The sequence below is a fragment of the Pseudorca crassidens genome, chromosome 9, assembly GCF_039906515.1.
Source record: "Pseudorca crassidens isolate mPseCra1 chromosome 9, mPseCra1.hap1, whole genome shotgun sequence".
NCBI classification, from domain to species: Eukaryota; Metazoa; Chordata; class Mammalia; order Artiodactyla; family Delphinidae; genus Pseudorca; species Pseudorca crassidens.
In genome coordinates, this window is record NC_090304.1 from 101421100 (window position 1) to 101436139 (window position 15040).

The following is a 15040-nucleotide window of genomic DNA, read 5'->3' on the forward strand; positions in this document are numbered from 1 at the left end:
TAGGTAGATAGAGAACAGGCACTAGGCGAATGCTTATGTAGATTGCTGGGGAGCTTGTTAGAAATGCAGAGTCTTGGTCCTCACCCCAGATGGACTGAATGAGAATCTGAACCTAGCAAGATTTCCAGGTGATTGTTTTTCACATTAAAATTTGAGGAGTGCTTCTTTAGTGGTGATAATACAAAGCCTAAATTTATCTGGGTGGCCTTGTGATCCATAACGGAAGGCAGGTATGGTAAAGAAAAAGGCATGGTTCTGGGAATCCGCCAAACCTGGTTGGATTTTTTTTGATCAGTTACAACACTTAGATGGTTGTTGTGAAATAATAAATAGGAAAGCCCTGGTACATGGTAGATACTTAATAAACCACAGCATCTCTCTCCCCTGGAAGATTCTAAGGCTAGTAACTAGGATATCTGGACTCTGGATCTGGTATTGTCACCAATTCACTAAATCAAGGAACCATAGAGTAAGAAGGGACCTTCATATAGGTCCCATTTAGCAGCCTTGTGCTATAGAAACTGAGGCTCATAGCTAGACTGGAGATCAAGTTTTCTGAGTTTCATGCTCTGCCACACAGCTTCCTCACTTGTAAAATTAGGAAAATAATGCCCCTCCTAGTTGTTTCACAGATGGCATCTAATCTTTAATAAGTATGCAAGAGCTCTTTAAAAATGCAATGTATAATTATTATTGTTTTAAAAATCTGGACTGTATTATACATGTTGGGATTTGTAAGATGTCCTTCCATCAAGCAAGTTAGAAAATAAATTCTTCCTAAATCCACACTTTAAAATATATTTATTTATTTATTTTTGTCTGCATTGGGTTGCCGCGCGCAGGCTTTCTAGTTGTGGCAGGGTTCGTTGCCCTGTGGCATGTGAGATCTTAGTTCCCTGAACAGGGACTGAGCCTATGTACCCTGCACTGGAAGGCAGATTCTTAACCACTGGACCACCAGGGAAGTTCCCTAAATTCACACTTTTGAGAAACGATAGAGTTTGGAGGAATTGCTGCTGTTGTAATTAATAATTACAATAATCAGTTTATCATTAAACCACTTAGTCTCTTTATAATAAGATATCTAAGCCTCAGCAAACTGCTTATTTTAATCAAAATTCCAAAAGAAATAAAAATCTTTTCTATGTAGTTCCTTATAATAAATAGTCGAAGATATTTACTCATATGGGGCAAAAAGGAAGTTTAGGAATGTCTCCTCTTTGTGATGATTTTAATCGTGGAGTAAATCGAGCAATAGATTTATAAGAAAAGGAAACCAGTGGGTATTCATAGATCTGGTCTCAGTGAAAATGAGATTATTGCCAAGGCTAAAATAAATAAGAAAGAGGTCCCCTCTCCAAAGGAGTTTACATATATAAATCCCAGTTTGGACCTTTTATTTCAGGGCTTCTGCTACTCTGAATGCTTAGTTCTCTTCTCCCATAGTGTTAGTTTCGACTTCATGACCCTCTTCCTGAAAGAGAAGGTAGTTTCCACAGGCTCAGAGTAGGGGACTCGTCTGTTCTGGAATGGGGCTGGAAGTTGGGCAGGGTAGAAGAGGTCAACGACCCCACCCTCCCAGCCCACTGAACTAACTAGAGGAGAGTCAGGAGGTCTGGGTAGTTGTTCTGCTACTGACCTTGAGTAAGTCAGTTGATACCTGGGCTCACACTATGTAAGGTTATACTAAAGGGCTTCCAGTTGTAAAAATCTGATTTTATAGGTGGCCTGAGCAGAGCAGCTCTAAGCACACCTAGAGGTGAAGGAAAATAGGAAGTGGAGAAAAGAGGAAAAAATGGGGAATGAGAGATATAAGAGGCTGGGAATAGGGGAGAAAAAGTTATAGGTCAGGCTTGATGGTTCGATGCCAAGAAATTGCCGTCCCTGGGGTAGAGACGGACTGCTGGGGACAGAGATGAAAACAGTTTCATTTCTATTTACTTGATCGCTTTAATCTCAGCCAACACTTTGCTGTCAGAGAACACGCCTAATGCAGCCGAACTGCATGGCCGCTTGACCTATTCTTATTTTATGACTTGATTTAAACCCATCATTGCTTAGTACCCTTTGGTTACTGAAGTCTCCAACCAAAGAGACCAAGATACTTCTGCATTTTATTGTTCTGTTGTTAGGCTTCATAATAGAAAGACAAGGAAACCTGCAGAAGTAAATGGGAGAGAGCAAAGAACACGATATGGGATCAGGAAGGACGGCAAGCCCGGAAGCGGCGCGGGTGGGCCCAGAGGACGGACTGCATTTCCCAGGCTCAGTCACCACGCGGCCCCGCCCCCTCCGCCGCCGCGGCCCCGCCCCCTCCGCCCGGGCGGCTGGACTCTGCGCCCGCCCGACTTCCCAGCGGCCCTGTGCGGCCCGGGCATGCCCAGTGTGGGCGCAGCGGCCCCGGCCCTGGGAGCGCCCTGGCGCGAGTGGGTGGCCGGGCGCGAAGGGGTGCGGAGGGGCGTGGAGGAGCCGAGCGGGCCAGCGGTGGGCCAGGGTCCGGAGCCGGAGCCGCGGGGGCAAAGCTGCCGGGTAGGTGCAGTTCTGCCGAACCAGGCCCTGGCGCCGCGCAGGCTGCGCGCGCGGCAGGGGCCCCGGTGGCTAGGGCGGCGAGGGCGTGTGAGGGCAGCAGGGCCCGAGCGCGGGGTTGGGAGGTGCGGGTGGGGGCTGCGCGCGGGGACGCCTGGCGGGAAGGTGCTGCGGCGGCGGGGCAGGGCCGGGGCGCGGGACGCAGCCCGCGGTAGCCGGCGAGCCTCTGCCCAGGTGCGGCGCGGCTGTCTTTAGCTCCGCGCGTGACGGGATGTGAGCGTGCCCCGCGCCTCGTGCACGGCTGTGGTGGCGGAGGGAGACCAGCTTCCAGTCGGGTTTGCCAAGGAGCTGGGGGGGAAACGGGTCCGAAGGGACCTGTGGGCTCTGAGCATCCGGGGAGCCCGGTGGGATGTGAGGATGCTTACCTTTAGTGAAACTGGAGTGGGATGTGACAGCCTCCTGCTTTCCGGACTTGGGTTTCTGGGTTTAGTGACTTAGAAAGTACGGGACCGTGCCGCAGTAGATGCTTAATAAGTTCTCATGACTGTTTAGGAATTTAATGTTCAGTTGTATTTACAGGCTTACGAGACATTTTGTCCATGGGATGCTCGGGTTAAACAAAAATCCTCATCGCAAAACTTGAGTAAAAAGCCCCGACTGAGGGTTCAGACACCGGGGTTTTGAAGTTCGCTGTAGCCTTTCACGTGCTGTAATCTTGGGCAAGCCATTTAACTTTGGAGGTTCAGTTCCTCCGTCTGTGAAATGCTGTGAACCAGATGCATCTCACTTACGTCCACCACAGTTGGAGGGTTCCCTCCCTGTTATACAGTCTCTGGTCTCAAATCGTGGCAGGTTGCTTTTCTCCCTGCCTGAGCTTTTTGTCAAACCGGATAATATTTCTGGATATTCCGGATAATTCAAATAGGATCTGCATATAAAATTGAAGTGACTTGTCCTTCACAGACCACTGTTGGTCAGTAGGTAACCTGCCACTTGGTACTTGCAGAAGCCAGTTGTTAATGGCCATGGTTCAGGTAACACAGCTTCTCTCCTTGGATTAGGACCCACATGCTTCCAGCTGTGTCAGCACCTTGTGAGAAACCCAGACTAACTAATCGGCTTCCTTAAACTCCCACATTAGCTCATTCTGTAGTGGGATTATGTTTATGTAGAAGTTAAGTTTTTATTTTCATGTTACTGCACTTTGTACTCAAAACCTATGAAACATTTTAATACTCTTAATTCATAGATGAGGAAGTAGATGGTTAAAAGTGAATCCATGATAATCTTTAGAAACTAGTGTCTTATATATCATCATTGAGCATTAACTATTCACCTGTCACTGAGTATCCTATCACTCAGGTGTTTTTTGTTTGTTTTTAAGTGGGAGCATTAACAAAAGTTTCTTACCCTAGAAACTTCTCTACCTGAAGTGAGTGCATCTGGGTAGGATTTGACCCAAGGAGAAGATGGTACATACAGTGTTGTGCAAGTTGCCTTCCCTCTGCTGTATTCCCTGCTCTTCCTGTTCTGGGTGGCAGTAGTCCAGTTGGGTCAATAAGGTACAGTTTGGTGAAGTGGTCATTAGGGAAAGTGTGCTTATGTTTTGAAATTCGAGGTGTATAGAAGCTGCCTGTGAAATTGTCATTATGGTCTATCTCTTAAATTAAGAATACCCTAGATTGGTTTAGTCAGGTTTGAGAATTTTAGAATCCCAAGTCCTTAATTAAATTTTTGAAAATGGGTTTTGCATTCATCTTAGACATTACATGGGAGCGTAGTATTTTAAAAATACTTATACACGTGAACTTTCAAGTTATTATTTTATGAAGCTAGATTTCTCATTCACCTAAGAAATAAATAAAATGGGAAAGCTGTAGTGTGTTAAAGAATGTTTATACACGTGGACTTAACCTTGTTTTGGCCTAGTTTAAAATTCATTGTTTCCTGCATGCTTGTTGAAATTGTACATATATGTATACATTAAAAGTTGGAAAACAGGGAAGGCATATTTGGGGGTCTTGGTGGGAAATTTCACATCATACTTTGAACTTATCTGTGTGCTGGAGGGCCCTGTATATGAAGTGCATATTTAGTAATTTTTGTTAGAACTTTCATTTTGCTCCTGTATTTGTATTCAAGTAACATCAAGCACAGATATTGCTTAGGAGGATATTGTAGTGTAATTATCACCCATCTCATGATCTCAAATCTCAAAAGTACTTGGGACGTGTAGGAGGGATAGTTAGGGACATCAAGGCCCGGAGAAGGGATTCCTAGTCCATGTAAAAGTGAAAGGGTGGTAAGTGATTTAAAAATTTATTGATTTCAGGTTTTTCAGTAGTTACAGGTGTAACTTCACTTAGTTAACAGTGCTAGTATCTACCTAAGTGCTAGAATCTACTGCACTCCTATTAGAGAAGTATGTGGAAAACGTCATCATGTAGAAATGTACGTGAGTAACTTGAAGATAAATATTTTTCCCCGCTTATGCTCCGTCTGTTTCCAGGTGCTTCATGATGAGACATTTGGGAACACTTCTCTCTCCTTTGTGTAGTTGATAGTTTGGGTGGTGAAGAGATGGCTGACAGTGTCAAAACCTTTCTGCAGGACCTTGCCAGAGTGAGTACGTCAAGTCATCTTTTGACCCTTTTGCTGCAGGAACTGACTAGAAAATCCTTTAGGTATTTTTGAAATTTTTATTATGTTTGTTGGGTTCTTCACCTACAAGTTTTCATTCTAATCCACACTACTCGAGGGAGAGGTATTATCCTGCATCTCACAGAAGCTTGGGAGAACTCTCTAGTGAGTGTCTGTAGTATTGAAACCCTGTTCAGCTTGGCTCCAGACCCTCTTTTTTTTTTTTTGATAAACTTTATTTATCAATATATATATGTTTTTGGCCATGCCACATGGCTTATGAGATCTAGTTCCCCGACCAGGGATTGAACCCGGCCCTTGGCAGTGAGAGCGTGGAGTCCTAACCACTGCACCACCAGGGAATTCCCTAAACTTGATTTTGGAATACTTTTAGAGTTGCAGGGCTGTACAGAGAACTCCCCTATATCCTTCACCAGGTTCTCCTAATGTTAACATCGTATGTAACCATGGTATGTTGTTGAAGCCCAAGCAGTGAACATTGGTACAGTGCTATTACCTAAACTACTTTGTCCGGATCTACATTATAGGACCTGTCTTATTCTCCCATTCTACAAGGCGGAGATGATGGTGCTCTGGAAAAACGTCCCATAGAGATCTGTTCAGGATGTAGTCACCCACATGATCAGTAGCATAACATTCCATTATAGTGGCTGTCTGAGGTCTAATGCCCTAGTTGTAGCCCCTGTAGCTCTATTCCCGGGAGCAAGAGAGAGGCCAGTTCTGACGGGGAGTGGAAGTGTTTAAAAGTTTATTATCTTTGAATCAAAGAGGGGGGAATTGAAGGAATATTTTAGAAGGGCCAAAGAGAATTCATGTGATCTTCTTTTAATACCTTATGTCCTTTTGTGTGATAAAATTTCAACCCTGGATCAGTTGTACAACGTGAACTTTGTGTGTCTCTCTGCCCCACTAGACTGTAAGTATCTCAGAAGTGGGGATGCTGTCATCATCCTAGCACATACTAGGCCCTAAGCCATTTGAACTTAACTATCTTAATTTTAAACTGTTTGTAGAAGATTTAGAAGTTAAAAAGCAAAATAAGATTAAACATTACTCATAGATAAAAGACCAGGTAGGTGCATGCTGCCAATTTATGCTCCTATCGGCAGGTACTTCATAAACTTGTCCATTTCTCTGTATCCTGACAGTTTTCTCTAAAATTTGTTTTGCTCATAACAATAGGTGAAAATGCCATTCTTAAATCCAGGTTGGCCATTGCTTCCAGAATGCCTTTTTCTGCTGCTGCTTTTTTTTTTTTCTTTTTTCTTTTTCTGGCTGCGTGGCATGTGGGACCTTAGTTCCCTGACCAGGGATCGAACCCGCACCCCCTGCATTGGAAGTGTGGAGTCTTAAACAGTGGACCACCAGGGAAGTCCCCTTTTTTCTGCTTCTTGATGAAGTTGAATACCCTAGTCCTTCCCACTCTACTTTGGACATAAATCTGTTGTGGTACTTACTAAACTATAAATTTTTATTTCTTTATTTTTTTCTTTTGGTTTACTTGTGTACTTTTCCTGCTGAGTTATAAGTTTCCTGAGCATTTCCATATGTTGTCTAGCTCATTGAAGATGCTCAATATGGGAGTGGGTGGATAAATGAGTGCAGTCCTTTGAACTGGGTAATAGGCAGTTCTGAGGTTTGTAGTAATAACAGTAATCTTTCTGCCATTGGGGCTCTTCCAGTCATTGGCAAGTGCCGCCGTCAGTGACTTATAGACTTAACAGCCCTCTTCCTCAGCATACACTGTTTAAAGCCATTCTTCTCCAGCTACACTACAATGTTGTTTCTGTCTTATGTGGCATGCTCTTATCCTACAGCTTTGCACACTTTTACAGTGATTATTTCTTTGTGTCTTCCATTAGCCTTGGTCCAGCCCTGGTTCTTTCTTGAGACCAGTGTTTAATCTACCCTAGTATTGCTAGTTTAGTACAGGATGTAGATCGTACTTGTAGACATTAGATTGATATTGGAAGAGTATAGAGGAGGGCAATAACTTGGCTTTATAGTATCGGTAAGTGTTAGAGGGAGTAGAAAACCACTATTCTGCAACCATGTTATTCAAGATTGGTTTGGGCAAGAATTGTTAATTGATGCTAAATCTAGGGGAGAGGACTTGATGAGCAGGATATTTGCCTGGTCTCAGAAATGTCTGCCCACAGATTACTTATTAGTTGCAAGGAGAAAAATTTGCAACCATACAGTGGAGCTGGATAACACCTTGACTGAATATGTAAAATTGACATCACCAGCAAGGTGAGACAGACATCACATGCCTCTGGATGTAATATCTGGAAGGGCACACCATCACTTATGTGATATTCCTGCCAAAAATATGTAACCTGGGACCTAATCATGAGGACACAGACCTAAATTGAGGGCATCCCGTAAAATGACTGACCTGGATACTTCATAAAGGAAGACACACTAAGGAGCTGTTTCTGATTAAAGGAGACTGAAGAGATATGAGAGCTAAATGCAACGTGTTTCTGAACTGATGTCTGATACTTGAGGGGTAAAAATGCTATAGAGGGCATTACTGAGACAAATGGGGAAATTGGAATATGGACTGTAGATTAAACTGTTTCAATATTTAATTTCTTTAATAGATAACTATATCTAAGAACAATATTGTTCTTAGAACAATATTGTTCTTAGGAAATATACACTGAACAATTAAAAGTAAAGAGACATGACACAGCAACCTACTCAAATGATCTAAAAAAATGTATATATACATATATATATATACACACATATATATATAAACAAGAATAAATAACAATGTGGCAAAATAGCTGGTGAATCCTTAGAAAGGGTATTAGGGAGTTCTCTGTTCTTGTAGCTCTTCTGTAAATTGGGAATTATTTCAAAATACAAAAGTATCAAGGGTCCGCTAAGCTTTGTAGCAAACTAAGTACCATGATTTCCACTGTTATTTCATCACTTTCCTGTATGTAACTTTGGAAAGTCTTCTGATCCAAAATCTTCCCTCTTTAAAAGTAATACTCTTGTGTATAGGGAATCAAAGACTCCATCTGGGGAATTTGTACCATCTCAAAGCTAGATGCTCGAATTCAGCAAAAGAGAGAGGAGCAGCGTCGAAGAAGGGCAAGCAGTGTCCTGGCTCAGAGGAGAGCCCAGAGTATAGAGAGGAAGCAAGAGAGGTAAGGAGTGGAGGCTGATGTCAGAAGACATCTGAATTCCCTTCTGTGGGCACTTTAGGAAGTGATTAAACTTAGTATAGAATTCAGACACTACATAGTGACTTGGAGTTTCAATACCCCATTATTTGTCTTTTGTGCTTTCTCCCCAAAAAAAGTTACAGGTGATTTCCCCCCACTCCCCTCACATTGAATTAAACTGGTGTCTAGCAGTAATCCTTGTTCAAAATGTCGTGGTGTTTAAAAGAAATCAGGATGGTGAATAGAGAGCCATAAAAAAATTACTTGGATTGGTGGATACTTCTAGGAGTGCCTGTGTGGATTTTGATAGAAGAAGCTCAGACATCCTCTTCTAGTCTCCAGTCTTGGAATTTAGAAAATATAGTTTTTTGTGTGTTTGTTTTTTTTAAGAAAAACTGCTTCTCTTGAAATATTTTTAGCCTTTTCTTATTGACATTAGGAGAGAACATTGGGATAACAGTAGGTGCTGGAAAAATAAAATGTCAACAAAAGATGTAAAAAGGAGAGCTACTGAATGATACTATGGAAATAGCCTGTATGCCTTTTAAGCTAAATACATGTGGTCTTTTCCAGTGAACCACGTATTGTTAGTAGAATTTTTCAGTGCTGCGCTTGGAATGGTGGAGTATTCTGGGTAAGTTCTTTTTCGTCAAATTCCAGGTGCCTTATAAGCATCTTTATTCAGATTATTTTGGTGTTCATGGTTCTCAACTGTCTTCTTGAAACTGAGACAGGTAGCTTTCACCTGCTAATACGTGCTTAAGGCCATGACTCAGGATTCTGTGCACCTTCGTTCATTTTATTCCCACTCAGAGAAAACTTGTATGTAAATGTCAGGAATAGATAGCCCTGAATATACACTTTTTTCTTAAATGACTTAACAAGTTTTAATGTTAATAGGTAACAATTTCTTGTGACATTGTCTGGACATTTTGGTTAAGAGCAACTATGAGGGCTCAGAGGGGAAAGAGATGGATATGGGCAAGCTTCTCCCTTTGTCTGGTCATAGCAATGTCCTCGAATTGATTACTATTGAAACTCATACCAGAAGGTTGCCTACAGCTGACTGAGAACCAACACAGGCTTAAGTGAAATTTGAGTACTTTGAAGAACAAATAGTTAAGTATTTTCTTGGACTTGAAATTCAGTATAATTCAACTTGTTAATCTAAACATTTCACAGATGTTTTTAGGTGTTAGCTTTAATTAATAAAATATGACTGTGTACTTAGTATATGCCTGTAGTTTGGTGTGACTACTAATTGAAATGTTCTTCTAGTCCCCCAGAAGTTTTACTGTTTTCGTAGGCAGTGTCAGGTTTGTACTCCTCAGCTGGAGAATTGGGAAATAGAACTGAGTCCAATTTTGGTACCACGTCAGGGCTCCTAATTTGTAAAAGACACTGCCATCTGGAAAATAATTACACTGAAGCTTGGAACTCCTGTTTTAAAGAAGGACTTTTAATGTTTACCTTATTTCCTCTCTCCTTTAGTTCAGTCTCCTTTTGTTTTATCGAGTGTTTATTCCCGTGCTTCAGTCAGTAACGGCCCAAATTATTGGTAAGTATGTCCATTGCCGGGGTGGGAGGTGTTTCCCTGTGTCTCCCTCAGTCTATTGAATACTTCCTCTGTACCTGCAGCTTTAGATGTTTTTAACTCAAATCTCTCAACAACCCTTTGGGTATTGTTACAGATAGCATTTTATAGATGAGGAAATGGAAATTGGTTACCAAGGTTAAACCGTTAGTAAGTGGCATAGCTGGGATTTGAACCAGGGTGGTTTCCTGCATACAGTGTACTGCTGGTCACTGACATATCAGTCACCACCCGGTAAGCAGGTTTGTCTCAAGGTAAGCAGCACATCTCCGTGGCTACTCTGAATTGGAGTTGTGGCCAGAATTTGGTGTGTCTATGAAGAATAAGACTCTCTGAAATAGGTGCAGTGATGTGCTGGCAGGAACCAAAGATGTATGTGTGTGGAGTAGGGGTTGCATATTTGGTCTTCTGGTTTTCCATTTCTCCAGTTAAACTAACAAGCCTTTCCGCCCTTCTTAGGTGATCCGTCACTACATGGGGATGTTTGGTCGTGGCTCGAGTTTTTCCTCACGTCAATTTTCAGTGCTCTTTGGGTGCTCCCCCTGTTTGTGCTTAGCAAAGTTGTGAATGCAATTTGGTTTCAGGTAGGTCCAGGGCAGAATGGAGTCTGGGTTTTATGGCATAATGGATCACCAGGTGGCAGGTTTCAGCCTGCGAAGTTAGTGGCCATGTAGGGAGCGATTTCACCACCTTAACTTTTCTTGGTCAAGCAGCCAGTGGGTGATCTCTGTGCTCTTGTAAAATGGAGTTATCCTCTCAGGTCACCAGAGCATCTCATGGCCAGATGTCCAGGGGCTTTTCTCCCCTGGCAGGTCTCATGGCAGATCAGTGGCCTTAGCTTTGGGGCTGGGTATTGAGGCCACTTAATTCATGTTTTGCTGAGCTCCTTTCTCTCTTACAGGATATAGCTGACCTGGCCTTCGAGGTATCAGGGAGGAAGCCTCACCCATTCCCTAGTGTCAGCAAAATAATTGCTGACATGCTCTTCAACCTTTTGCTGCAGGCTCTTTTCCTCCTCCAGGTGAGACTGGCCTTCTGGGCACATGGAGCAGATTAAGAAAAGAAGATTCACTAGAGGGAGCTTCACAAAGACAGGGTGTCACATTTATACCCAGCAGATACGTTTATGGGAGGCAATGATTTGTAAATCATTTTTTCACAGAAACAACTAGAGACTTAAAATCATAAAATGGTAAAGAAACATGAATTTGCCTGCTCCTCCCTGCCACCCTGAGCATTCTTCACTCTCCTGCTATTTAGAAACTTGAGAAGCAACTATCAGGCTATCTGGGTAGAGAGTGATGACTCAGAGTGGCAGGTGAACAGTGTCAGGTCTCTGAAGCTTTGGAATTAAGATTTTCCATACTTGTTCTTCAGGGGATGTTTGTGAGTCTCTTTCCCATCCATCTTGTTGGTCAGCTGGTTAGTCTCCTGCATATGTCTCTTCTCTACTCACTATACTGCTTCGAATATCGTTGGTTCAATAAAGGTAAGCCTGTCTAAAGAAACTCAGAACTTGGAGGCCCAATTTGGAAATGGTGCTGCTAAGTAGACTTCTTAAATTCTTCAATACTTAGGCCCTTGGCAAATCGTCTTTGTAATGAAGCAGGCTTTTTGGCAAGAGGGGACTTAGATTTGGCTTGGGGGGGTTAACCCTTAACTTTGTTGCTGGGGAATGTAGCAGTGTAGCATCATCCTTATGGAGCTTAATGTCACGTAGCTCTGACAGCCATAAGATGGCATAAATGAGCACGAGTTATTTTGAATTAGAGAAATTAATTTGACGTTGGTGCATACAGATTATTTTGGGGGATATTTTGAAAGTCCTTGGCATATTTGGGTGTGGTTGGTTGAAAGGGGTTAATTGATTCCTAGAGGATAGCTGCCTTTTTTTGATTCTTGCTTTGTTCAAGACTAATACTTACAAAGGATTCTGGTGTTGTAATTCAGAATTCACTTAGCCTGCCAGTTTTGAAATTGTGATTGTTCATTTGTAAACCCTTCGCATAGAAGCTTTATCAGATTTGGACAATTCTAATTTATATGCTTTAGTTGTATTCTAAATGGCAGGTCTGTACCTACAACTCAAACCTCAAATAAATTGTCTACCATATTTAGTCATTTGACTAAGAGGAAATATGCAGCCTAATTGTATTGGCTCCTTGTTTTAGGAATTGAAATGCACCAGCGATTGTCAAACATAGAAAGGAATTGGCCTTACTACTTTGGATTTGGTCTGCCCTTGGCTTTCCTCACAGCAATGCAGTCCTCCTACATTGTCAGGTAATTTGACTATAGGGACTTGAAGGGGACTGGTAAAAATACTCAGTGTAGGGAGCACCTTCTGTATGCCTGGTTCTGTGCTAGGCATTCTGCATTCTTATTTGGCCATCAGGAGGTCTGTAGGATTTTTTCTCCCTGACAGATAGTCATAGACATTTGTCAGTTAGCTTTTTTTTTTTTTTTGCCCCGTTTTGCGGCATGCTTAGTTCCCCAACCAGGGATTGAACCCGTGCCCCCAGCAGTGGAAGTGCGGAGTCCTAACCACTGGACTGCCAGGGAATGCTCAGCATTAAAATATAGTCTGCATGATCATATATGCCATATTCTTTCTTCTGTTTTGCTTCCTTGAACAATGTTAAACATAGCCAGCGCTTAGAAAAATCCTTTTTTTTTTTTTTTTTAAAGATGTGTTTGATACATTAAGGGTCCATCAAGCCATGATATTTAGCACTGGAGGCAAAGAACTTTGGGCTTCTAATATCTTCAAAGTCATGGCTGTTTTGAAGGTGACTAATTATTTCTTTTTTTTTTTTTTAAACAGTGGCTGCCTATTCTCTATCCTCTTTCCTTTATTCATTATCAGCGCCAATGAAGCAAAGACCCCTGGCAAAGCATAGTAAGTATTAGCCAGTATTAGCTAAAATGTATTAAGTTTTTTTGGTCTAAAGTGTTGGGGCCATAACACTGCAATCATGTGAATGAGACATTTTTGTTAAGGTTTTTTAAAAATAACCTTACATTGCAGGAAACTATTAATATACAGTTCAACAAGAGAAACACTTCTGGGATGTATCCCAAAATTTTCCCCATGCATATGTGCACATATGTGTTTCAGAAATTGCTGCTATTATACATATTCTTAAAATGTAACAGTTCACCGAATAAGGCACTTATACCTGTCGTTGAGCTCATTTTGTAAGAATGGCCAACTTTATAAAAATAGTGGGCCATGTGTTCTGGCTACAGGAGTTTATTGATAATGAGAGTAAAACAAAGTATTTTAAAATGAATCTTTAGTAACACTAGCACTCTGAAAGTTTTATCACTTCAGAGAAAAGCCCAATCTTTTGATCAGTTTTGGTTAAGTCAGTGAGGATATACTTATTAGAAATTTCCAATCTGCTTTGGGTTCTTGCATGTTCTTGCTATCCAGTAAATGCTAAGTGTGTATCTTAACGTAACTAACTTTCTCTTGAAGCTCTCCTGAAAATGAAATACACATAGCATATGATATCTTCAGACACAGCTTGAAGTTTGTACCCTAGAAAGGTACTTCTTGAATCAGAATTAATCTAAAATAGAACTTTATTTCCTCTAAGCCCCGATACTGCAAATGGTGATACTACTGCACTTCTGACAGGACCCAGTGCATTCTTTAGTTGCTGCCTGTTTAATCTGTGTGTCTAACCTCTGTACATGCTTGGTCAAATTTCTGGTGTCTTGTTTTCCCCTGTATCATTTTAAATTGAAAGTAGTCAAGTAAGTTGTCAAATAATTAAAACAATTTTGCTCAACTGGGGGTGTCTAACAGGTTGGGTCTCTTTTGCCTTTTAGCCTTTTCCAATTGCGCCTGTTCTCCTTGGTGGTTTTCTTAAGCAACAGACTCTTCCACAAGACGGTCTACCTGCAGTCTGCCCTGAGTAGTTCAACTTCTGCAGAGAAGTTCCCCTCACCACACCCATCTCCTGCCAAACTGAAGGCTGCTGAGGGCCACTGAGTCGCCTGCCACCCAGAGGGGATGGGTGGGATTGGAAGGATGCCGCGTCAGCTCTTTTTCTTATTCACCTCCCCGACCAGGGAAGGCAGGACCCACTCTGCCAAGGGCCCTGTGCATATTACCTTCTCTCTGAGGAATCGGGATTTTTGTCTGGTGCACGTAAGGCAGAATCGTCCTGACACCAGTATGGATTTTAAACACCGGTGAGTCTGAAAGGACCACAGGTTTTTCTGCAGCTCTTTTCTAGCATTTGCCAGCCCCCGTGCCTGGACTGATTTGAATACTTTTTCTCCCTGTGCCATTTATCCTCCCACCTCCCCTTCCTGCCTTCCACCACCCTTGGATGAATGGATTTTTGTAATTCTAGTTGTTGTATTTTGTGGACCTGTTGTTTTGGTTTTTCTGTGAAGCACACTTATTGGACGTGGGAAGTAAAGGAGACTCTGCTGCTCCTGGTCACTCCCGTTACAGCCATCACTGTCTTGTTTCTTATAACTCAGGCTAGATTTGGTCTCTTGCTCCACTGCAAAAAAAAAAACAAGCCTGAAGAGATGGGACAGGAGGAAAGACCTCACAGCCAGATCTGCTGGGTTTTGAGGAGTGGTTTTCTTTCTTCCCCTTGAAGGGGAAAAAGCTTTTTTCACTGGTACATTTAAAGCTCCCCCAGCTATAGGGAGGTACCAATTTTGGACAAGTGCCACTGCAACACAGAATGCTCAGAGAACCTGAACTTTTAAACTCTGGAGGTCTGAACTTTATTGTTGGTCACTGCTGGGTCTGTCTGGTATTTCAAAGGAATATTGGGTGCTGCAAATAGGAACTGAAGGGGTAAACTTATTAAACCCATTAAACCTGTGATTGGTTGGTGTTTTCCTGTCATTTTAAAGAGACTAAATGTGGGGGGGGGCAGGCATCAAAGCACTTGTACAGTTTTAAGACATCACAAACGTGAGCTTGTTTCCCACAAATGTGTAATGGTTGAAATTTACAAGTCACTTCAAGAAACATATGCATGGAACCCAGGACTTGTCTTGGATAATTTGGAAGATTAGTTCTGAAAAATGTTCCCTGAAGAAG

General features: G+C 42.1%; 1 protein-coding gene across 5 annotated transcripts; it reads left to right on the top strand.

The window, feature by feature from the left end:
* The first annotated feature begins 2338 nt into the window (after window positions 1-2338).
* On the top strand, window positions 2339-14821 carry EI24 (EI24 autophagy associated transmembrane protein). 5 transcript variants are annotated; one of them, XM_067751477.1, is made up of 12 exons: window positions 2345-2529; window positions 3942-4088; window positions 5036-5148; window positions 8206-8351; window positions 8943-9003; window positions 9861-9927; window positions 10423-10547; window positions 10865-10984; window positions 11341-11452; window positions 12135-12246; window positions 12788-12862; window positions 13801-14821. In XM_067751477.1, exons 3-12 carry the CDS (start codon window positions 5107-5109, stop codon window positions 13961-13963), a joined length of 1023 nt encoding a protein of 340 aa, XP_067607578.1. In that variant the 5' UTR covers window positions 2345-2529; window positions 3942-4088; window positions 5036-5106; the 3' UTR covers window positions 13964-14821. The 5 variants fall into 5 exon arrangements, with proteins under 5 accessions (XP_067607580.1, XP_067607579.1, XP_067607581.1 ...); XM_067751479.1 differs by lacking the exon at window positions 8943-9003 and having other exon boundaries at window positions 2339-2529; window positions 5036-5152; XM_067751480.1 differs by lacking the exons at window positions 3942-4088; window positions 13801-14821 and adding an exon at window positions 13445-13703 and having other exon boundaries at window positions 2343-2529.
* The last annotated feature ends 219 nt before the right edge of the window (window positions 14822-15040 follow it).

Bases quoted from the DNA above. Each gene is read 5' to 3' on its own strand.
- EI24 (XM_067751477.1), top strand. From the start codon at position 5,107: ATGGCTGACAGTGTCAAAACCTTTCTGCAGGACCTTGCCAGA. The intron at 8,352-8,942 runs GTAAGGAGTGGA...GGTCTTTTCCAG, and splicing joins ATAGAGAGGAAGCAAGAGAG to TGAACCACGTATTGTTAGTA. The intron at 12,863-13,800 runs GTAAGTATTAGC...TTTGCCTTTTAG, and splicing joins AAGACCCCTGGCAAAGCATA to CCTTTTCCAATTGCGCCTGT.